We start from the raw sequence: 26,138 nt of genomic DNA, 5'->3' as shown, positions 1-26,138 counted from the left end.
GTGGTGGAGTCTGCCTGTGTTCTTACAGGTTTGATCACTTACAGATGCAACGGCTCTTCGAGGTGTCCTGTACAAACCCTGGGCTGCACACACAGCTGTAGCTGCCTCTCACATTCAGGCACTTGCCGTTTTGACAGATTCCTGGCAGCGAGCACTCGTTGATATCTGGAAGATGCAGAGTAAGAGATTGGTCATACTGGTCATAAAGTTAATGTCTGCATTGGGGACAGCACTGGGTTAAAAGTTTATTTCTAGTTTCATGTTTTATGAGCAATGTCGTTTTGACAGTCAGACCATGTTTCTGGGCTACATTTTCACAGCTGGATAATTTTTACAGGAGGAGAAATCATTCTTTGCGAAAGGCAAACAGTAAGTGAGGTGGCGTCTGTTTTATTGATTTATACATATAATACTCTACACCTACAATTCCAAACTGCCAGTGAATATAACGAGAAACTTCCTGGGCAATAACTGTCCAAATAGAGGCGCTCCTCTGGTATTATCTTGCAGCAGCAATGTTGCTGATGTTTACAGAGATGTGGGTAAGTTGCCCATTCCCAAGCACCCCCTGAGGGTAGCGGGGTTTCTTGAACCCCTCCAGTTGATGGTGTTATGTAGGAAGCCTCTGGGAACAATGATATATGTCCACATCAGCAGGGTGTGTGACTGGGAAGTGATAGTGGTGGATATATGATGGAACAGGGATGCACAGCTGACTGATCCTCACTAACATCGCAGGAGAATGGTTAGTGGACGTGAAATTGGGTGTTGGCAACTGTTTGTTCTGGAATAGTATAATGGGCGAACCAAACAACATTCTCACTTTAAGATCAGACTCTGGTTCCCTGTTGCGATACACCGCCTTGGTACCAAACAGATCTTAAAGTTATAATGTGTCAAAGTTGGAATTTGATCTGTTCATACCAGTGTTGAGATTAGTCAGGAGGAATGTGCAGAATGCTTGGAAGGGGTAGGGAGCATAATGCATCAATGTAGACAGGGGCAGACCCTGTATCTTCTCCCAGTGATGCTGCCAGTGAAGGACGAGGGGGATTGAGATTTTCCAAATACCAAAGCATCAATCGCTGCTCCCAGGTGATCCAGTCTTTATAATTCAGCCTAATTACTAAAGCAGCTTTCACCTTATTCAAGTCTCCAGTCTCTCATTCGGAGGGGGTATGCCTGGAATCCACTTTACACTAATCCCTTGTTTAAAGAGGTTCTGCATCTTTTACCTACATCGCCTCCACGGCTGTGCAAACTGAATTGATAATATTCTCACACAGATATAAGAAACTCCCAGCACTGATTTGGAGAGGCCCACACAGCGGGAATGGGTACAGCCTGGGGATTGCAGACCCCCTAACTGAGTCACCCATCCAGCTGCCGTTCTTCATGTCTGAACCCCGATAGTCAGTGTGCACGGTCCATTCAAACACCATGAAGTAATCATGGTCAACACACGGCAACAGGAACTCACTGGGCAGACAGGCCATTCCTCACCTAGAGGCAGCAGCCTAACCACAGCAGAGGCAGGAATAGGGATGGGACCTTCCCAATGTTAGTGGTTCAGTTCCAGGATCTTACACCCAGCCAGTCAAGGGGTAGGAAGGTCAGAGGGAGGCAGTGGGCAGAGGGGGGGACAGTGGTCATGGTGGGGAGAGGGGGGGCAGAGGAGGCAGTGGGCACGGTGGGGTGCAGAGGGGTCAGTGGGCAGAAGGGGGAGGTGTAGTGGGCGCAGTGGGGTGCAGCGGGGGGACAGTGGGCATAGTGGGGAGGGTGCAGAGGGGGTCAGTGGGCAGAGGGGGCAGTGGACAAAGGGGGGAATGTTGTTGGGGGTGCAGAGGGGGTCAGTCGGCATGCGGGGGTCAGTGGGCAGTCAGTGGGTGGGGGAATCAGTGGGCAGAGGGTTCAGCGGGCGGGGGGGACTGTGGACAGAGTAGGGGTCAGTGGGCAGAGTGGTTCAGTGGGCAGAGGGGGTCAGTGGGCAGGGGAGGTCGGTGGGCAGAAGGGGTCAGTGGGCAGGGGGGTCAGTGGGCAGAGGGGTCAGCGGGCGGGGGGACTGTGGACAGAGTAGGGGGTCAGTGGGCAGAGTGGTTCAGTGGGCAGAGGGGGTCAGCGGGCAGGGGGGCAGTGGGCAGAGGGGGTCAGTGGGCAGGGGGGTCAGTGGGCAGAGTGGTTCAGTGGGCAGAGGGGGTCAGTGGCCAGGGGAGGTCAGTGGGCAGAGGGGGTCAGTGGGCAGGGGGTCAGTGGGCAGAGGGGTCAGCGGGCAGGGGGGGCAGTGGACAGAGTGGGGGGTCAGTGGGCAGAGTGATTCAGTGGGCAGAGGGGGTCAGTGGGCAGGGGGGCAGTGGGCAGAGGGGGTCAGTGGGCAGGGGGGTCAGTGGGCAGAGGGGTCAGTGGGCAGGGGGGGCAGTGGACAGAGTGGGGGGTCAGTGGGCAGAGTGGTTCAGTGGGCAGAGGGGGTCAGTGGGCAGGGGAGGTCAGTGGGCAGAGGGGGTCAGTGGGCAGGGGGTCAGTGGGCAGAGGGGTCAGTGGGCAGGGGGGCAGTGGACAGAGTAGGGGGTCAGTGGGCAGAGTGGTTCAGTGGGCAGAGGGGGTCAGCGGGCAGGGGGGCAGTGGGCAGAGGGGGTCAGTGGGCAGGGGGGTCAGTGGGCAGAGGGGTCAGTGGGCAGGGGGGGGCAGTGGACAGAGTGGGGGGTCAGTGGGCAGAGTGGTTCAGTGGGCAGAGGGGGTCAGTGGGCAGGGGAGGTCAGTGGGCAGAGGGGGTCAGTGGGCAGGGGGTCAGTGGGCAGAGGGGTCAGCGGGCAGGGGGGGCAGTGGACAGAGTGGGGGGTCAGTGCGCAGAGTGATTCAGCGGGCAGAGGGGGTCAGTGGGCAGGGGAGGTCAGTGGGCAGAGGGGGTCAGTGGGCAGGAGGTCAGTGGGCAGAGGGGTCAGCGGGCAGGGGGGGCAGTGGACAGAGTGGGGGGTCAGTGGGCAGAGTGATTCAGCGGGCAGAGGAGGTCAGCGGGCAGGGGAGGTCAGTGGGCAGAGGGGGAGAGGTTACAATGAGATTGAGAATTTGTTTCATTTACCTTGACATTGTCCATCAATTTTCTCGAATCCACGGGGACAATCATTTCCTGTGGAACAAATAATCAGAGCAGTAAAAACGCCGAAATAAATTGGGAAAAAGCCGAAAAACAACTGAATCTGGATCAGAGTAGAAAACGCACCTTTGTTCTTGAATGAGGCACCTGGGGCTACAGTGAACCCCTTCTGTACTTGGATGTGGGGGGGGGGGGGGGGGGTGGAGATGGTGTGGGTGTGGAAGTGGGAGGTGTGGGTCTGGGGTACTGTGGGTGTGTGGAGGTGGGGGTGAGGGTGGTGTGGGCGGGTCTGGGGGGGGGGGGGGGGTGAGGAGGAATCTTTAAATTGCTGTGAGCTGGGTCACCTCACAAACAGAGTCATGGCCCCAGTTTGGCAATTGTCCATCACCGTGCTTCTGGATCCTTGCAAACATTCTACTACATATTCAAAATTATTGGGCTGGGAGTGATGGAGGATATTTCCAGTCTCTGCACTTCCCTATGTCATTCTGCATTGTGATATTCCAGAAGATGGGAGCTGTACAACACCACATTCCCGGAACCTGGACCAGGAGGAGCTGTATAACACCACATTCCCGGAACCTGGAGTATGAGGGGTTGAATAACAAAATATTCCCGGAACCTGGAGCAGGAGCAGTTGGATAACACCACATTCCCAGAATCTGGAGCAGGAGCAGTTGGATATCACTGCATTCCCAGAACCCGGAGTAGGAGGGGCTGAAAAACACCACATTCCCAGAATCCAGAGTAGGAGGAGCTGGATAACACCACATTCCCAGAACATGGAGTAGGAGGAGCTGGATAACACCACATCCCCAGAACCTGGAGTATGAGGGGTTGAATAACACCATATTCCCGGAACCTGGAGCAGGAGCAGTTGGATAACACCACATTCCCAGAATCTGGAGCAGGAGCAGTTGGATATCACTGCATTCCCAGAACCCGGAGTAGGAGGGGCTGAAAAACACCACATTCCCAGAATCCAGAGTAGGAGGAGCTGGATAACACCACATTCCCAGAACCTGGAGCAGGAAAGGAGTGTGAGAAGTTCCTGTGAAAAACAATCTGCCCTCGCCCAGCACACCTTCCACATGAGGACAATTAGTAATGGAGATTGTGAAGATTTGTCGAATTGACAGCTGTTGGCTGTGATTGTACACATTTTAAGTAACTCTTTTATTTAAGAGGGAGCTGAAATGGTGACCGAAAAGTTTCAGGTTCGATTTGCGGGTCATGTGCACTTTGTTGATTTGGCCTCAGAGCTTCTGGAGAAAAGAAATGACCAAATAATTTGAAGAGAAGACCATTCATCCCCTCCAGCCTGCCCTCTGGATATTACCCGTCAAACATCCTGCTCCAAACATGTCAACTCTCACTGTCCAGTCCTTTGTGAAGGGCTGCAATTGGGAAACACTGCCCCCTATACTTCACATTGGGAGTCAGCGCGTCATATAGGAACACAAAGGGTTAAAGCTTGGATCAGGGGAGGAGACAGCACTGGAAAATTAAGTTTGCCTGCTGCACACACAATTTTTGAGAAGATTTCAATGGAAAGAATTAATTTGAAATGGACACTTATGTAGGTTTAATAGTCCAGACGAAGGGATTAAGTTTCCATGGAGTCCGATCATTGAATGAAGAGATTTGATGCTTGTTAACGCGCCTCTCCACAAGCCACAAAGGAATGTCTGATGCTGACCAGGCTGCACCCATAAGGTACCAAACCCTCCATTAATAATCAGCAACACCCTGCGCTGGAACTTAGACTGAGGGAGTATCAGCTCTGCACAACTTTCCGGGACATGATCCAGGATCATTCTTCATATCTGAGCTCAAACACAAAGCACTACTGTGGGAGCATCATCATCTCGAGTTTAATATGACACCTAAACGCCATCCATTATCAGCTGGAACACAGAATGGTCTACATAGCAGGCACACAGAAAAAGGAGGAGCCCATTCAGCCCCTCGACCCTGTCCTGTCAAGTAGATCGTGGCTGATTTGCATCTTAAATTAATTTTACACATCTTAGTTCCAGAACCCTTAACATCCTCACCCATTAAAACTCAATGTTCAAAGCCAGTTGACTCCTGGTTTCCACAACTTTTATGAACAAAAAGTTACAAATTCCCACTATCTTTTGTATGAAAAAGCACTTCCTGTAATGTCAGGTCATAAAAGCACAAGAAATAGGTCCTGGACCCAACTCCCCCAGTAAATATGAGCTGAATTTGTTTCAATTGCCTCCAAATATCCAAAGATCTATCAATTCTAACTCAACTCCGAGCATTCCCAGTCCTCAGGGAAAGAGAATTCCAAAGTTTTGCTGTTCCCGAGTTAAGTACATGCTCCTCGTCTCAGCTATTCTCAGAATGTGACCCTGACTTCTAAACTCTTCAGCCAGGAGAAACATTCCCACAGCGTCGACCCCGATGAGATCAGCTCTCATTCTTGCGAGCTCCATGGGCCTTGTCCATTCGATGTTTCCTTACGAGAGAACCCCCTATTCCCAGACGCCAGAACCCCCATTGCATTCCCAACAAGGAAACTGCATCATCTCTTTGGGAAGACCAAAACTGTACATAGCTGTGGCCTCACTAAAGCCCTGCATAATCGTAATATATCTTTCTGAAGCTTCCAGAACTAATTGCAGTACCTACAGAACTGTGTACAGAACTGTGGCTGATTCTTTCCACCCTTTCTGCACCACTGTCTCGCCCGGCATTCAAAGCTATGGTACTCAGTGAGATCAGTAAATCCAAAGAGGAACACAGCGTTCAGGTCAGATCTACATGATTCAGGAGTGCAGTTATCGGAATGGATATCTGGATTATACACGGATGTTAATGAACAATATAAACAGGCTCCTTCTGAAAACAGTGGCTCAGGAGCAGGCAATGTGGCCACAGGTCAGGTAGGTCATTGAAGTCGCAAAAATCTGTCAGAACCCAAACTCACCTCCGATCCATCCATTTCCTCCATTAACCGAGGTTGGATTCTGGGTGGGGACACATTGACCCATGGAGTTGGAACTGAACTTTAAATATGCTAATGCGGCTGCCAGAAAGATTAAACAAATCTGATTGGAATTCCCCAGTGTCACAGAACTTGAGAACTTCACTGTGACAAACACTGGGGATTCAGGGGAGATCAGCATCTTCGCCTGGACCCAGGGGCCTGCATGATCACATTTTCCCCACCTCCCAGCCCTCCTCCCACCCCCGCTCCAACCAACAACCCTACCAAGGTCTCAGATCCCATCACAAAGCCTCCAAAGCCCCAACACGAGGGCCCTGAACCTCAGCCTCAGTTCTCCAACACCCTTCTCGCATATTCGGGCCCCCAACCATCTCCCTGAGATCGCAGCCCACCTGATTGAATCCCCCACCTCTGAATCGACTCCACTCCTCAATCAACTACCCTCCACTAGATCTATTCTGGTCAATGCCCCTCACCACCCCCTCGCCTGGTTGACACTCCCACATCCCCAAAAGAAGGACCTCCTGTCCCCAGTGAGGTCTATCTGCTGCTGAGATCATCATTGACCAGTTCACCCATACCACCCCTACCCCTACCTCAGTCTGCCTTCACCTTCCCCTCAATCAGACTCCGATCCAGGAGGGATCCACTCCAGAACATCAGCCACATCTGTACAGTTACCACTCCAATGGGGGCAATCAGATCAGTGAAAATTCTGCCCCGCACTGGAATCTGATTGAAAGACTCCTCAATATCACTGTGTGATCAGTCACTCAGTTTCCACATTACTGCTCACAACGCCAAAGTTAAATCCACACAGAAAAACAACTCTGCAACAACGAGAATCCATCTCGTTTGAAATGAAATTTTAAAAACTTTTTTTTGCAGAGTTCAGTTGTTGGGAATATCTTTCATCCGAAAAATTAGATTAAATCCAGTGATTAAGTCTGTGAATAAAATCGCGACATCCCCAACGACATAAACTATTAATTCTGCTGTCCGGTTACAAGCCTGGGCTCTGATTTCAGTCTTTGAGACAAACTCTTGTTCAGCACCTATGAGAAAACTTTATTTATTCTGTCAGTCCGTAAAATAAAAACATCACAAAGCTGCAACTCACCCTGACATACACACACACAGACACACACACACTGATACGCACAGACACACACACACCGACACACACAGACACACACACACTGATACGCACAGACACACACACACCGACACACACAGACACACACACACTGATACGCACAGACACACACACACTGATACACACAGACACACACACACCGACACACACAGACACACACACACTGATACGCACAGACACACACACACCGACACACACAGACACACACACACTGATACACACAGACACACACACACTGATACGCACAGACACACACACACCGACACACACAGACACACACACACTGATACACACAGACACACACACACTGATACACACAGACACACACACACCGACACACACAGACACACACACACTGATACGCACAGACACACACACACCGACACACACAGACACACACACACTGATACACACAGACACACACACACTGATACACACAGACACACACACACCGACACACACAGACACACACACACTGATACGCACAGACACACACACACTGATACACACAGACACACACACACTGATACGCACAGACACACACACACTGATACACACAGACACACACACACTGATACACACAGACACACACACACTGATACACACAGACACACACACACTGATACACACAGACACACACACACCGACACACACAGACACACACACACCGACACACACAGACACACACACACTGATACGCACAGACACACACACACTGATACACACAGACACACACACACTGATACGCACAGACACACACACACTGATACACACAGACACACACACACTGATACACACAGACACACACACACCGACACACACAGACACACACACACCGACACACACAGACACACACACACTGATACGCACAGACACACACACACCGACACACACAGACACACACACACTGATACGCACAGACACACACACACTGATACACACAGACACACACACACCGACACACACAGACACACACACACTGATACGCACAGACACACACACACCGACACACACAGACACACACACACCGACACACACAGACACACACACACTGATACACACAGACACACACACACCGACACACACAGACACACACACAGACACACACACACTGATACGCACAGACACACACACACTGATACACACAGACACACACACAGACACTGATACACACAGACACACACACACCGACACACACAGACACACACACACTGATACACACAGACACACACACACCGACACACACAGACACACACACACTGATACGCACAGACACACACACACCGACACACACAGACACACACACACTGATACGCACAGACACACACACACTGATACACACAGACACACACACACTGATACGCACAGACACACACACACTGATACACACAGACACACACACAGACACTGATACGCACAGACACACACACACTGATACGCACAGACACACACACACTGATATACACAGACACACACACACTGATACGCACAGACACACACACACTGATACGCACAGACACACAAACACTGATATACACAGACACACACACACACACTGATACACACACACACACACACACAGACACTGATACACACAGACACACAGACACTGATACACACAGACACACAGACACACGCATACACTCAGACACAGACACACACACAGACACTGATACACACAGACACATGCACACAGACAGACACACGCACACAGACACACACACCCCGACACACATACACACACACACCGACACACACAGACACTCGCACACAAACACAGAACATAGAACAGTACAGCGCAGAACAGGCCCTTCGGCCCTCGATGTTGTGCCGAGCATTGTCCGAAACCAAGATCAAGCTATCCCACTCCCTGTCATTCTGGTGTGCTCCATGTGCCTATCCAATAACCGCTTGAAAGTTCCTAAAGTGTCCGACTCCACTATCACAGCAGGCAGTCCATTCCACACCCTAACCACTCTCTGAGTAAAGAACCTACCTCGGACTTCCCTCCTATATCTCCCACCCTGAATCTTATAGTTATGCCCCCTTGTAACAGCTACATCCACCCGAGGAAATAGTCTCTGAACATCCACTCTATCTATCCCCCTCATCATCTTATAAACCTCTATTAAGTCGCCTCTCATCCTCCCCCGCTCCAATGAGAAAAGTCCGAGCTCCATCAACCTTTCCTCATAAGACCTATCCTGCAAACCAGGCAGCATCCTGGTAAATCTCCTTTGCACCCTTTCCAATGCTTCCACATCCTTCCTATAGTGAGGTGACCAGAACTACACACAATACTCCAAATGTGGTCTCACCAGGGTCATGTATAGTTGCAGCGTAACCCCGCGCTCTTAAACTCAAGCCCCCGTTAATAAACGCTAACACACTGTAAGCCTTCTTCACAGCTCTATCCACTTGAGTGGCAACCTTCAGAGATCTGTGGACATGAACCCCAAGATCTCTCTGTTCCTCCACATTCCTCAGAACCCTGCCGTTGACCCTGTAATCCACATTCAAATGTGTCCGTCCAAAATGAATCACCTCGCACTTATCAGGGTTAAACCCCACCTGCCAATTATCGGCCGAGCTCTGCATCCTATCAATGTCTCTATGCAGCCGACAACAGCCCTCCACCTCATCCTCTACTCTACCAATCTTGGTGTCATCATCAAATTTACTGACCCACCCTTCAGCCCCCTCCTCCAAGTCATTTATAAAAATCTCAAATAGCAGAGGACTTAGCACTGATCCCTGTGGTACACCGCTGGGAACTGGTCTCCAATCTGAAAATGTTCCATCCACCACCACCCTCTGTCTTCTATGTGACAACCAGTTAGAACATAGAACATAGAACACTACAGCGCAGTACGGGCCCTTCGGCCCTCGATGTTGCGCCGACCTGTGAAACCATCTGAAGCCTATCTGACCTACACTATTCCATTTTCATCCATATGTCTATCCAGTGACCACTTAAATGCCCTTAAAGTTGGCGAGTCTACTACTATTGCAGGCAGGGCGTTCCACACCCCTACTACTCTCTGAGTAAAGAAACTGCCTCTGATATCTGTCCTATATCTATCACCCCTCAATTTAAAGCTATGTCCCCTCGTGTTGGTCATCGCCATCCGAGGAAAAAGACTCTCACTGTCCACCCTATCTAACCCTCTGACTATCTTATATGTCTCTATTAAGTCACCTCTCAGCCTTCTCCTCTCTAACGAAAACAACCTCAATTCCCTGAGCCTTTCCTCGTAAGACCTTCCCTCCATACCAGGCAACATCCTAGTAAATCTCCTCTGAACCCTTTCCAAAGCTTCCACATCCTTCCTATAATGTGGTGACCAGAACTGCACGCAGTACTCCAGGTGTGGCCGCACCAGGGTTATGTACAGCTGCAGCATGACCTTGTGGTTCCGAAACTCAATCCCCCTGCTTATAAAGGCTAGCACACCATATGCCTTCTTAACAGCCCTATTAACCTGGGTGGCAACTTTCAGGGATTTATGTACCTGGATGCCGAGATCTCTCTGTTCATCTACACTACCAAGAATCTTGCCATTAGCCCAGTACTCTGCATTCCTGTTACTCCTTCCAAAGTGAACCACCTCACACTTATCCAATTGGCCAAATTTCCCTCTATCTACACCTCCTTACTTTCTTCATAAGCCGACCATGGGGAACCTTATCAAACGCCTTACTGAAATCCATGTATATGACATCAACTGTTCCACCATCTACACACTTAGTTACCTCCTCAAAGAATTCAATCAAAGTTGTGAGGCAAGACTTACTCTTCACGAATCCGTGTTGACTATCCTGGATTAAGCTGCATCTTTCCAAATGGTCATAAATCCTATCCTTCAGGACATTTTCCATTAACTTACCGACCACCAAAGTAAGACTAACTGGCCTATAATTACCAGGGTCATTCCTATTCCCTGTCTTGAACAGAGGAACAACATTCGCCACTCTCCAGTCCTCTGGCACTATCCCCGTGGTCAGTGAGGACCCAAAGATCAAAGCCAAAGGCTCTGCAATCTCATTCTTTTCCTCCCAAAGAATCCTAGGATATATCCCATCTGGCCCAGGGGACTTGTCGACCCTAAAGTTTTTCAAAACTGCTAATACATCCTCCCTCAGAACATTTACCACCTCCAGCCTACCCGCCTGTATCACACTCTCAACCTCAAAAACATGGCCCCTCTCCTTGGTGAACACTGAAGAAAAGTATTCATTCAACGCCTCTCCTATTTCTTCTGACTCCATGCACAAGTTCCCATACTGTCCCTGACCGGCCCTAACCTCACCCTGGTCATTCTTTTATTTCTCACAGAAGAGTAAAAAGCCTTGGGGTTTTCCTTGATCCGACCTGCCAAGGACTTCTCACGCCCCCTCCTAGCTCTCCTGAGCCCTTTTTTAAGCTCATTCCTTGCTACCTTGTAACCCTCAAGCGACTGAACTGAACCTTGTTTTCTCATCCTTACATACGCTGCCTTTTTCCACTTGACAAGACATTCAACCTCTTTTGTGAACTGTAGTAATCCATGGGATGCAGGAGTTCCGTCACCACACCAATATTTATTTACAATAATGATATTACAGGAGCAGCTACAAACAGTGCTGCTAGCAGTCCAGCCAACTTAAGACTGGCTCACAAAGCCTACACAGGTGATCATATGGGCCCCCTCAATGAGCTATCACTGAGGGATCTCATACTCCAATTGGCCAACCAATAAAGCCAATTGGAGTTCATTACATGAACCATGGTTCCCTCAGTCGGCCATTTCCTCCCTGCCTGACAGGGACATACCTATCAAGGACACGCAGTATTTGTTCCTTGAACAAGCTCCACTTTTCATTTGTGCCTTTCACACACACACCCAGACACACACACACACACACAGATACACACAGTGACCCACACACACTGGCACACACACTGACACAGACACTGGCACACAGGCACACACACACTGACACACATGCACTGACACACACACTGACACACACACTGACACACACACTGGCACACACACTGACACACACACTGACACACACACTGGCACACACACAGGCACACACACTGACACACATGCACTGACACACACACTGACATACACACTGACACACAAACTGACAAACACAGATACAGACACACTGACACACACACACAGACTGACACACACACTGACAGACACACACAGACTGATACACACACAGTGACACTGACACACACACAGACAGACACACACAGACTGACACACACACAGTGACACTGACAAACACACACAGACACACACACATTACTCTCAGAGTGACTGGATAGTGATGGGAAGTGAGAACTCAGCTGGGGTTATATTGTTCCCTGGTTGATGCCCGTCAGAGTCGGGCTCCAAGTGTGAGCGGATTGTAGGCTGGCGATTGAGGCTGGGATGGTTTAATATTGATCAGCACCATCAGCTCATTAACTGATCCATTTGTGATTTCTCAGGTTTTGAGGCCATGTGTATGAAAATGATAAAGGTGAGTCATACCTGGAGTTACAGGGCACTGGAGACATTCAGTCACCCCCCATCCCACTCCTCCTCCTCGGCAACAACGTTCAAGCGTTCGTAATCCTGTCAGTGGCAAAGAACACTGAAATGGCAAAAGAATGGCCGATGGATAAATCAGAACTTCAATAAAGAAATTTTAAAAAATAATCTTTATTGTTGTCACAAGTAGGCGTACATTAACACTGCAATGAAGTTACTGTGAAAAGCCCCTAGTCGCCACACACCGGCGCCTGTTCGGGTACACAGAGGGAGAATTCAGAATGTCCAATTCACTGAACAAGCACGTCTTTCGGGACTTGTGGGAGGAAACCGGAGCACCCGGAGGAAACCCACGCAGACATGGGGAGAAAATAGAATAAGTTGAAAGTACTGAGCACGTCAGACAGGTGTTAACAATTCAGGTCGATGATTTTTCATCAGAAAAACTTACTTAGCTCGTCACTGACTCTCTCAGAAAACTTCAACCCATCTTTCTGACATTTCATTAATTTGAAGGACGGGGGCTACGACACAAACAAATATGGCAACCAGTGTGTGTGTCGCAAGATCTCAGATCAGAAATTAGATAAATAAAGAGTAACATTGTGTTTTGTTCTGATTAAGGAAGGAATGTTGGCACCAATCTCCTACTCCAGTTTGAGTAGTGGCCATGGAACCTTTAACATTTCGAGACCGACAGAGTTTCAGTTTAACATCTCATTTGAATGAAAGATTAGCTATTGCTGATCAATGGGATAATTCACCATCACAGCTCTAATGCACAGCATCATTGGAACAAGAACAAGGCGTGGGTACAAGAGGTTTGGAATTGGATTTTTATAATAATAATCTTTATTGTGCCATTAACACTGCAATGAAGTTACTGTCCCCTAGTCGCCACACTCTGGCGCCTGTTCGGGTACACTGAGGGAGAATTCAGAATGTCCAATTCACCCAACAGCACATCTTTCGGGACTTGTAGGAGGAAACTGGGGCACCCGGAGGAAACCCACGCAGACACAGGGAGAACGTGCAGATTCCGCACAGTGACCCAGCAGGGAATCGAACCTGGGACCCTGACGCTGTGAAGCCACAGTGCTACCGTACCACCCGTATCTGTAGGTATTTCATGTCCTTTCCCAAAACAACTTTGACAGAGGGGAGGCGGGGCATATAATCAGGTTGGGGGGGGGGGGGGGGGGAGAACCCCATTTTCTTTCCACCTCCCACTCCGATGAAGTATGGTGCAGGATTCCCTATGAGTGGCCTTCCCAATCAGCCATCAATTCAGGCCCATGAGGGGCTATTAAGGCATTGATGGGTTGAGGGGCACCTGCCCATTTGGAGAAAACCAGACCTTTGTCCACAGTCCAAAGATGTGCAGATTAGGTGGATTGGCCATGAACAATTGCCCCTTAGTGTCGAAAAAGGTTAGGAGGGGTTACTGGGTTATGGGGATAGGGTGGAAGTGAGGGCTTAAATGGGTTGGTGCAGATTCGATGGGCTGAATAGCCTCCTTCAGTACTGTATGTTCTACGTATCTGTGTATCTATGTGTGGTTGCTTCCTTGTGGTAGTGTTTGCTATATTAGATCAATGACTGCACTGCATTATTTTCTCAACTCTTATGAGGCCAACATTCCAGGGTAGGACACTAAAAACACTTCAAAGGCAGTCCGAAGTGGGTCAGGATTGACATTAATGACTGGGAGGAGCTTGACACCAATCGTTCAAAGAAGCAACAATTTGTCCATCGAGTTGCATCAAGCTCCGATTCCCAAGTTCCTAATGGCGAGCTAGATTGGCGACAGCCCACCGCCACATTTACAAGGGCAATTAGGGATGGACAATAAATGCTGACCTCGCCAGCGACACCCATCAATGAATAAAAATAATCTACCTTGTGGTACATCCTGCCCCAGGTGCCCATGGATGTGTGGATCTAGAATCAGCTTATTCACTCACATTAAAATCCATGGCAGAAACTCAGAGCCCAGAGTAGACACCATCTTCAAATCGAGGGATAGCCAACAATGACTGGCTGCAAAGCACTTTGGGTTTCTGGTGCTTATGAAGGAATCTATATAAATGCCAATCTTTCTGAAAAGCTCTTGTTTGGACCAAGATCTGTGACATCAGTGCTCTCCACCAAGATAGTCCTTGCCCGGTGCCCATTGTGTGCTTTGTCAAGCCTGAGGAGTAAAACTGAAAGTCTACTTGTGCCTCTTGGAAATATCTCAAAGTGCTTCACTGCTAATTAATTAGATTGAACTAAGAGATTGTTATTGTATTTTGCACACAGCAAAACCCCACAAACAGTAATCAGATTAATGGCCAGATTATCTGTCACACGGGATGTTGATTGAGGGAGGAATGTTGAGCAGGCCACAGGGAGATAGATCTCCCTTCTCTTCTTTCAATACAAAGAACGGCACATTTGACAATGTAGCACTTTAAGAAATCTTTTATTCCTTTCTCAGAGTTACAAAGCCTATTGGCAGATTGGACAAGGTTAGGTCGTCATCCATATCCTTGCTTGCTTCAAAAACCAATTCAAATTCAAATTGAAGGGTCAGTCACGAGGGGACATGAGTTCAAGGTGAGGGGCAGGAGGTCTGGGGGGATTTGAGGAAAATGTTTTTTACCCAGAGGGTGGTGACGGTCTGGAAGGCACTGCCTGGGAGGGTGGTGACGGTCTGGAACGCCCTGCCTGGGAGGGTGGTGACGGTCTGGAACGCCCTGCCTGGGAGGGTGGTGACGGTCTGGAACACACTGCCTGGGAGGGTGGTAGAGGCGGGTTGCCACACATCCTTTAAAAAGTACCTGGATGAGTACTTGGCATGTCACAACATTCAGAGCTCTGGGCCAAGTGCTGGCAAATGGGATTAGGTAGACAGCTCAGGTGTCTTTCATGTGTTGGTGCAGACTTGATGGGCCAAATGGCCGCTTCTGCACTTTATTATTCTGTGATTCTGTGAATCCAATTCATGGTGTCTGCAAAAGAGACATAACAGATCTAAACTGACAGGAACAGGAACACCTATCTCGGGTTTGATCTCGGGGTTGAACCTAGCCAAAAGGCCCAGAAGTGACCTCTCAATACTCTATTGTGGGATCAGCTTAGATTGCATTCAAAGGACAGTTTATCATTTTCACCCAAAGCTCTTGACACACAGTAAATTGGTCCATGCTGACATCACACCGTATACCGGTGACATCACACCAGTACCGGTGACATCACACCACATACCGGTGACATCACACTGTGCACCGGTGACATCATACCGTGTACCGGTGACATCACACTACATACTGGTGACATCACACCGCATACCAGTGACATCACACCACATACCAGTGACATCACACCGCGTACCGGTGACATCACACCGCGTACCGGTGCCATCATACCACGTACCGGTGACATCATACCATGTACCGGTGACATCACACCACATATCGGTGACATCACACCACATATCGGTGACATCACACCATGTATCGGTGACATCACACTGTGCACCGGTGACATCACACCGTGTATCGGCGACATCACACCACATACCAGTGACATCACACCGCATTCGAGTGACATCACACTGCGTTCGAATGACATCACACCATGTTCTAGTGACACCACACCATGTTCCAGTGACATCACACCGGGTACCGCTGGTAAAGTGATTTCCTACCTGGCCATTTGTGATTTCTGTGAAGCAATACCCAAACACAGATTCTGCATCCAATCGGGGAGAGGCTGTGAGAGGTCCCAGTTGTTGTTGCAGTGCCCTCTGGGCGGTTGGTTGGTGGGCGTCTAGCTGAGCAGAATTGGTGCGTGTTTTACCATCCACCTGGGTAACCTGATGTACATTGATGGAGACTTCAGGAGGATGATGGACACGGAGATTAACAATTGAGGGAATCAGCCGACCTGCTGGAATCATCAGAGTGTTTGCAGTTAGAGATCAATGTCCAATGAGGTTCTGGAGCGACAGATTACTGTCCAATGGGGAATTGGAGCTAGAGATTATCATCCAATGGAATAGCAGAGCTACAAATACAATAAGGATTAGTGCTACAGATCACACCCAATGGCAGAGTGGTCCGTTGTTGCCGGGGGCTGGGGAGAGTGGGTGGGGGGGGGGGGGGGGGGGGGGGGGCTGGACGGGGGGGGGGGGGGGGGGCAGGAGGAGTGAATGGCCAATTTCTGGCACAATTACTCTCACAATGTTCAGTTTTCAAGGGTTGAAATGTGAGAAGGTACTAGTTGAAAATCAGGAGGCTTTGCTGTAATCAGGAAAGTGAGGGAAATGAAAGGAGAATGATGTGTGAAACTTTATCAGGAAGGTCACTTAAAAGCTATTTGTACTGTTTATGTGGAGGAAGGAAAAGATTGAGGGAGATTGTGAAGAGTGGGATTTATCTGTGAAAAAAGGTCAGGCTGATTATACTCTTTTATGTTAATAATTGTGAGAATTATCAAATTGAACAAAAACTTATAAAGTTATAATTTGTACAGTTTCTCTCCCTCTACCCTGTGAGGGATCCACTCATCAAGAGCACAATGAAAACTTTCTCAGAGTCCTACAACAGGTAAAGAATAATGGTCTCAAGCTCAGTAAAACACCATCACCTTTTCAGAGGACAGGCTCTCAGCACAAGATGTGCTGCTGGATGATGAATAGATTAAGGCCATTCTGATGATGCCACTACCCACAGACAAAAATGGCATCTTACGGATATTAGGGATGATCAACTTTGTTGGCAAGTTTATTCCCAACCTGGTCACCAAGACTTCCCAACGACAAGATTAGATAAAAACGGAGATAGCGTTTCACTGGCCTCCCAAACACGAGCAGGAGTGGCAAGCATTGCGCATCTCGCTGACGACAGTGCCAGTCCTCGCATTTTTGACCCGGCTATAAAGATGAAAGTTTCGACTGATGCGTCCCAGATTGACCTTGGAGCGGTGTTACTGCAGCAGGGTGCAGATGACAGCTCTGTTGGTGGCATACACGTCCAGAGCCACATCCAAAACAGAGCGCAGGTAGGCACAGAAAGAGAATGCCTTGGGTTAGGCACAGGTTGAGAAAAATTCCATGATTATGTGAACGGACTGCCGGCGTTTCTGGTGGAGACTAACCACAGGCCACTGGTTTCCATTGTGCAACAGAATTTGTGGCAAATGTCACCGAGAATCCAGTGCCTAATGGTGAAGCTCCAGCATTACGACTTTGACCTCATCTAAACACCAGGCTAGTACCCTGCAGTCACCGACACCCTTTCCTGAGCCACGGCCATCAAACAGGAAGCCCGGTTGATGAGGATGTGCAACATCATGTCAATCTCGTCACTGCGTCACTTCCAGTCTCTGATGAGAAGTCATGCCTAATAAAGGCAGAAACAGCCAAGGATGAAGTGCTACAAAAGGTAATCGAATGTCTCGGAGAGGGATGGCCTCTCGGCTACTCAGGTTACTACAATGTGCGGTCAGAATTGAGTGATGCGAATGTCCTTCTGCGACAGCACAGCATTGTGATCCCACATTCCTCGAGGCCAGTCATGCTCAAGAAACTCCATGAAGGGCACCTAGGCATTGAGAAAAATTCCATGATTATGTGTACGGGCTGCCAACGTAGGGCCAGGAATACAATCTATTAACTAGGCATCACCCAAGACATTGCAGGCATGGCTGACAACTGTGACACGTGCCAGCAATTCCACCGCGAGCAATGCGGAGAGCCGATGCATGTGGGTGAAATAATTGAAAATCTGTGGCAGAAGGTGGGCATGGACCTGTTCCACCTCAATGGGAGAGACAACCTTGTAGACTGCTCACCGAACTGTCCGGAGGTTGCACAATTGACAAACTCAATATGGCAAACATGCCAAAGCGATCTTTGCCCGGCATGGTATACCAAGCATTGTCATTTTGGACAATGGGCCGTGCTTCAAAAGTCATGAATGGACTGAATTTGCCCGTCACCATGATTTTGGGCACCTCACCTCGAGACCCCTATATCCCCAGTCGAACGGGAAGGTGGAAAAGAGGGCCATTGATAACCAGGAAGAGATCTATTTGGTGCTTCTAAGCCCTCACTCAGCGCCACTTGTCAATGAACTGTCGGCAGGACAACTGCTCATGAACAGACAGCTACGGATGACCCTGCCTTCCATGGCGGCTCCCCCTGGAGTTCGACTGCTGGAGCAGAAATTGCTTTTTCAAAAGAGGAAGCAGAAAGAGGTAGATTCACAAGGAAGTTCCAGCCATTGCATCCAGGTGATACTGTCAGACTCGAGGATGCCAACGGCAATAGATAGTCAAAACTAGCAAAGCTTTTGCAAGAGGCAGGTCCACTTCGTTTCTGCTTCTTAATGAGGATGGTTCATGTGAAGGAAAAGCGCTACTGAGGGTGCAACTGCCTTTCGTGCTGAGTCCAGCAGAAGAGCTGGTTTGCAATCCCAAACTTTAAGAGGACATAAACCACCCGACAGAGCCAGCGATCAAAGAAGCATTCGCAGCAGTAAACGGGGAACGAGCAGGAACATCAACAACAAATGAAGGTGGCACATGATCACCGATTCAGCCATCACTCAGGAGGTCAACCAAATAACATTGCAAACCTGTCTCAGACTGAACTTATGATAAACTGTGTACTGTATATGTTTGAAGTTATTGTCCATATCAGCCTGTTTAAAGACCAGTCACATTAGTAAATATTAATACCTCCAAAGGAAGGGGGATGTGGTGATATGTGTGTACACATAAATGTATATAGTTGTATATATCAGTGGGCATAGCGATCAGTATGACCTCCGATCAGCAGGTGGCATCAGACATCCATCACACGACTGAACACACCCGCCAATTGGTAGTACTGTAGTATGAGTGGATATTCGCATTTAGAATAATTCCACCGAATTTGGCTAGTAGCCTTTGTCTGTATCACAGTTCTTGTGTTATCTTTCTACGTGTCTGTTAATAAATCCTCGTTCCAGTTAAATAACTGGGTGGTCTGTGTAAATCATTACAGAGATTGGATCACAGAACAACGCACAAGGCATTTGATAGAAACATAATCAGGGAAAATCCAAGACTGAATCCAAGAAGGAGATGCTGAGGAATTGTGACCAACTGTTGATCAGGAGTGGTGTCTAAGGAGAAATAGGAATAGGAGGTGCGAGGTTTACAAAGGTGAATTTCGGAGCTCGAGGCTACATCTGAAGGCCGGGGTGAACAAAGTGAGGTGTATGCACAAGAGGCAGAAGTCAGAGGAATGCTAAGGTCTGGGGGTAGGACTTTGCAAAGCTGGAAAAGGTTAGAGAGATATAGGGAGTGCGAGGCCACAAAGAAATATAATCACCAATTATTTATGATGCCTGTTAGTGTTTCTAGAGGTACATGAAACCATTTCAATCTGTTTCTAACAACCTCTTGTGTCTAGCTACTTGCAAAGCAGTTTCAAATATGTACAACCGAACCATAATTCCCCAGTCACATCAGCTGTGAATCTCAAACAATGGCTCACATTGTGGCCTTGTGTCAGTGACAATTAATTACTCTCGAACAAGATTAACGTTCTGACTGGCCTAATATTAAAAACATTAAAGTGGTGATAAATAAGTTTATTAAATGGTTCTTGTTTAATGTTATTGTGCCCGGAAGCAAGCTGCCCTTGCTGGACTTTAGGAGCCTCATTAGTGCCGGGCAATCTCTCCCTGGGATTTGCCACAGTAACTGGCTGTTTAAACCAGTTAAGTCCCTTTCTTTGAGTCCCACTTTCTACAATGAGTGTTCGCTACATCAATAAGCTTTCTACAAAATACATATGATATATCCCTTTGTTTAGACAAATTTAAAATAATTGAACCCCTATGTGGTCATGAAGTGCAAGTCCCTCCCTTCAGCCAATTGTTGTCCACAACACGCCCCCAACCCCCTCAGTTCTGACACTGCCGACAGGATTTATCCAGGGTGCACTGTGCCTGCCCAGGAGCAGTGAGGCCTCCCTCTTGGAGGGGGCTTTCCGCAGTGAGGTGTCTGCAGAACGTTTGATGAGTACTTTTCACTGTATCTCGGTACACAAGACAATAAAACAAATCCAAACCCAATCCACGACACCTCGCAGGATCCACCCACGTCCAGCACGGTGGTGCGGCCAGAATCACACCGACAATGGGCGGGACCAGGACGCACGTGCTAACGTATGTTTTACCCACGATCTACCGGCCTCCCCAAGGAGGCTTCAGCCAGACGCCAGTCAGAAATGCTCCACACAAACGTGGACCTGGCGGAACGATGCCCGTAGGGCTCTCCTGGGCCACTTGAGGCCCCTGGGTGCTCGGCGATAGGGCAGGATGGCCCCCGCCCATCCCCCTGGAACACAGGCACCTTGGCACTGTGACCCTGACACTGCCAAGGTGCCAGGGTGGCACTGCCAAGCACCACCCTGGGTAAGGGCCTGAGGGGGGGGGGCATGCATGTGAAAGGGGGCAGAGGGTTGTTTGAATGGTGGGAGAGTGCAGGACTGCTAAGTGGGGGCAACAGAGGGCGGGGGAGGGGTGATGTAAGGGAGCTTGGGAGGGGCCTGAAGAGGGCAGGGTACAGGGATCCCATGGTGGGGTGGGTCTCCTCACTTGGGTGGAGGGGGTGAGGTAGTGTCCATGTGTTTGGGGGGTGACATTGCCCATGGCTGGGTGGTGTGGAGGACCCTTTCAAAATGTCGGCCCGATCTTGGAGCTCAGCTCCCCAGTGAAGTGTGGGCTAAACTGGCGAGGAGCTCCCCAGGGCCCAAAAAGGTGACTAAGTGTCATTGACTAGCGATGGGGAACTTACCATGGAAACTCCCAGCAAAAAACCTCCACAAATGACACATGAACCGTTTCCGTTTTATCGCACCCTAAATCTTCACTGACAACAGAGCATTCTAGTCTTGCCTCTTCATCCCAATTCAGAACGTTCCCAAATTCAAAACTTTCCAGAGGCCTATTAAAGAAACTGTGAACAGACTGAATCTTATTTTTTTTTCCCAATTAAGTGGCAATTTAGCGTGGTCAATCCACCTAGCCTGCACATTTTTGGTTTGTGGGGGGTGAGACCCACGGAGACACGGGGGGGGGGGGGATCTGCAAACTCCACACGGACAGTGACCCGGGGCCGGAATCAAACCCGGGTCCTCGGCGCCATGAGGCAGCAGTGCTAACCACTGCACCACTGTGCGGAACAGAATGAATCTTAAAACTGCCTCTTCCATCTAAATAAAACAAGTTTAATTTGATTTTCTTCTGCACCAATAGTGAAGGAATGGCCCAGCCTTCTTGAACATGACGTCTCTTACTGGGTATCGTTCTAAGAGAGTCCAACTGGGAGGCCTCACTCAGATGCTCATCCTTGATGTGAGAGCTCAGGAAGTCAGTGTTAGCAGGCAATGCAACTGTGGAAGCATCACAATGTCCTCAGCCACATACTCTCTCCACCAGGAGTGGAAACCTGGCTAATATTTCTCCTCACCAACCAGGGACCATAAACTGCTGAGCCTGGTTTAGATTAGCTAATATAACACAGAATGGGTAAGGAATCTGGGAAATAATCAATAACATATAATAATTATAAAATCATAAGATCATAGAATTGCAGCTTCATTATTGGGGGGTTCAGTTGGTCGCTGTGTTTGTACCTATTTCGCTCTCTAACTTCCTCCTGTTTCCTAACTTTAATTTCACTGTTTAACACTTTTCCTTTTTGCAATTCCCTCTCGGAGGCTGTGACTGTCTCTATTTCAGTTGCCATTTCAGGTGCTCCATATTCTGGGAATGTTACAGTTTTCTCTTTCCTTACTGAATATATGTGTTGCACATCTGTAACCTGTCCTTACCCTCTCCCTTCTATTACCCAACTACACCGTCTCCCTCCTGCTCAAGGCAACCATGCCTCTTTAATTAGATATCACCAAACATTGATATCTATCTCTCAGTGGCCATGCCCAAGTCATTATAAGAGAACAAGATCTCCAAAGTTATAATTCAGGATCCATTAACTTACTTCCCAGTTTTTATGCCAGCCTTCAGCCGCTGTGTTACTGAATCCTTATAATAGCACAGACCTAAATCTCTGCAACACAACTACAGTGTGGCATTTACCAAATGTCATCTGAAAATCCAGATATATTGAATTCACATTAATCTTTTGTTCCATTTTCTTTGTCAATAATTTAGACAAAGAATTCAATTAAATTAGTCAAGCTATAAATCTGACCTGACTACCGAATCGAGCCAAACCTTTTCCAAATGCACACTAGTGCTATTGTAGATTACAGTCTTTCAACAGTTTCTCTGTAACAAATAGAAAATGAAAAAAAAACAGAAACGGGACCTCACAGCAGGGTGGCACAGTGGTTAGCACTGCTGCCTCACAATGTCAGGGACCCAGGTTCAGTTCTGGCCTTCCGGTCTGTGCAGTCTGCACTTTCTCCCCGTGTGTACGTGGGTTTCCTCCGGGTGCTCCGGTTTCCCCCCACAGCCCAAAGATCTGCAGGTTAGGTGGATTGGCCATGATAAATGGCCCCTTAGTGTCTAAAGGTTAGGATCGGTTACAGGGAAAGGGTAGGGAGTGAGCCTGGGTAGGGTACTCTTTCAGACCCGATGGGCCGAATGGCCTTCTTCTGCACTGTAGCGATTCTATGGATTCTATTCTATGGAAATGCTGGAAATATCCAATTTGATATCTGGATAAAAGCGGCATGTTTATGCTCTGGGAGAAACTCCTTTATCAGCATGGACAGCGAATGGGTTTAATAACAATTGTTCCCAACTCTGGCCAGATATTTCATCACATGACCTCCAAAATCCCATCTACACGAACTCCCATTGCCAAATTCCATTAGACTTCCCAGTCTCAAATCCCACAAATTCCCATTTGTAGCTCTGATATTGTTATACGAAGCAAACAAAGAGAAGTAAACACATTTTGTTCGAAAGTTTCTGTAATTTTTTTCCTGATTGTTTGCAGGAGTGACCAGGAAATTAACCTTTAATTCCAGCAGATTAGGTCGATCTTAATAACCTATAAATGAATTTTAAAATAACAGGGTTGTGAACTGCTGTACAACCCACAGATGGTTCAGTTCTGAAACTGCTTGTAACTATTGCAAAACCACATGAGTGTATCGGGGAGAATCAGCTTTGGAATCGATGACTCTGACCCATGGAGAGATCCTGAAGTTTCAGTGAACTATTTTCAGTCCTTAGGAAGTCAGTGTGAACCCGGTATATTCAATCACTTGGCATGGTGCCTGTTTGCTGCATTGACCCTCTTCAGGGTAGGAAGCTGCAAGTTGCCCAAGAAGTGGGAGAGATCCGGGGGAAGAAATCTGTGGGCATTGGGTTCAAATATAAACAATTAAAACGGCCATTTGCATCTTGACATCACCAACATTACTTCCAGCCTAAGTTTATGCTGAAGTTTCGATTCTAACAAATAACGATAAAGAATTGCTATTCCTTGCCACCACAAAATGGAACAATTTATGTTGTGTGGAACTCCTCTTACTTTGGTTTGGAAGCTGTTGGTTGGAGAGGGGGAGAGTGTACACAGTTTCCACCCTAGCCTGGTGATCTGGCTCTCCTGTTGGTGAGCTGATGGTGAGCTGGCTGCTGGCTGACGAAGTGGAAATCTGGCAGAATTTCCCGGTGAAGCCGGAAGGACAGAGGCATCGGTCCTTTCGTACGCACACCCCTCCATTCTGGCACCGAAGCAAACAGAGAACTGGAAAGAAAGAAGCCAGAGCTGAGCATTAGGAGCAAGTTAACTACAACAGGAACAATTAAATCACACTGAAGATTATATTCCCCTCGTCTCCGGAAGCAGCTCACTATTTGTGGGATACAGTCTCCACAGAAACTCCAGCCAAGGAACCGTGACTCAGGAATGCTGCACACAGAAACAGGCCCCTCAAGTTTCTTCCACTATTCAGTAAGATCACGGTTGACATGTGACCTAACCCCATGTACTTGACTTTGCCCCATAACCCTTAATAACTTTGATGAACAAAAATATATCAATCTCAGGGGCAGCAGGGTAGCATGGTGGTTAGCATAAATGCTTCACAGCTCCAGGGTCCCAGGTTCGATTCCCGGCTGGGTCACTGTCTGTGTGGAGTCTGCACGTCCTCCCCCTGTGTGCGTGGGTTTCCTCCGGGTGCTCCGGTTTCCTCCCACAGTCCAAAGATGTGCGGGTTAGGTGGATTGGCCATGCTAAATTGCCCGTAGTGTCCTAATAAATGTAAGGTTAAGGGGGGGGTTGGGTTACGGGTATAGGGTGGATATGTGGGTTTGAGTAGGGTGGTCATGGCTCGGCACAACATTGAGGGCCGAAGGGCCTGTTCTGTGCTGTACTGTTCTATGTTCTATGTTCTATGTTCAGTTAGCGATTGACTCAGCATCAACTCTGGAAGAGAGTTGTAAACGTATAATGTCCTTCATATATGCAAACATTTCCTTTTTTTAAGGGGCAGTTTAGCGTGGCCAATTCACCTACCCTGCACATCTTTGGGTTGTGGGGGTGAGACCCACGCAGACACGGGGAGAATGTGCAAATTCCACACGGACAGTAACCCAGAGCCGGGATCGAACCTGGGTCCACGGCACCATGAGGCAGCAGTGCTAACCGCTGCGCCGCCCCATGGAAAAATTTCCTAACTTGATTGCTGAAAGTTCTCATTGTACTTTCTGTACATTGTGCCCCAGACTCCACAACCAGTGGAAAACATTTCCCTCTATCCACCCCATCTGTTCCATTTTATATACTGAGCAGTTTGATAAAATCTCCCAACTCTCTCAACCCTAGAGAGTGAATTCTCCACTGTCAAAGTCCAGTGTTCCTCAGTGGTGCGATCCCCCCCACCCCGGCAGCAGAATGCTCCCTTCCCACCTCCAACCAATGGGATTTCCAATTGCGGCCATTCCACGCTGCCGGGAAACCGTGGGCGAGGGTGCACTGCCGGCAGAATGGAGCATCCCGCCAACGGAGAATTCACCTGACAGTCCCAACGTGGCATTGCACTGCCATGTCCCCAACCACCAAGCGGTTACAATGGTCTCTGAGCTGCCCAACATGGTTACAATGGCCTCTGAGCTGCCCAACATGGTTACAATGGCCTGAGCCGCCCAACATGGTTACAATGACCTCTGAGCCACCCAACATGGTTACAGTGGCCTCTGAGCCGCCCAACATGGTTACAATGGCCTCTGACCGCCCAACATGGTTACAATGGCCTGAGCCGCCCAACATAGTTACAATGGCCTCTGAGCCACCCAACATGGTTACAATGGCCTCTGACCGCCCAACATGGTTACCTTGGCCTGAGCCGCCCAACAT

The 26,138-nt window shown here is 48.6% G+C and overlaps 1 protein-coding gene across 1 annotated transcript in view; it reads right to left on the bottom strand.

The window, feature by feature from the left end:
* LOC119957724 (latent-transforming growth factor beta-binding protein 1-like) overlaps positions 1–26,138 on the bottom strand; it is a 182,732-nt gene that overhangs the window by 82,716 nt on the left and 73,878 nt on the right. Inside the window, exons 5-9 of the mRNA XM_038785804.1 lie at positions 24,312–24,527; positions 16,456–16,697; positions 12,765–12,867; positions 3,077–3,124; positions 43–165 (exon numbers count right to left, since the gene is read on the bottom strand). Coding sequence (XP_038641732.1) covers positions 43–165; positions 3,077–3,124; positions 12,765–12,867; positions 16,456–16,697; positions 24,312–24,527 — 732 coding nt within the window. The remainder of the gene's footprint in view (positions 1–42; positions 166–3,076; positions 3,125–12,764; positions 12,868–16,455; positions 16,698–24,311; positions 24,528–26,138) is intronic.

The sequence above is a fragment of the Scyliorhinus canicula genome, chromosome 27 (genome assembly GCF_902713615.1).
Source record: "Scyliorhinus canicula chromosome 27, sScyCan1.1, whole genome shotgun sequence".
Classification (NCBI taxonomy): domain Eukaryota; kingdom Metazoa; phylum Chordata; class Chondrichthyes; order Carcharhiniformes; family Scyliorhinidae; genus Scyliorhinus; species Scyliorhinus canicula.
The sequence above is the reverse complement of the archived record's forward strand: the minus strand, read 5'-3'. Positions and strand labels throughout refer to the sequence as shown.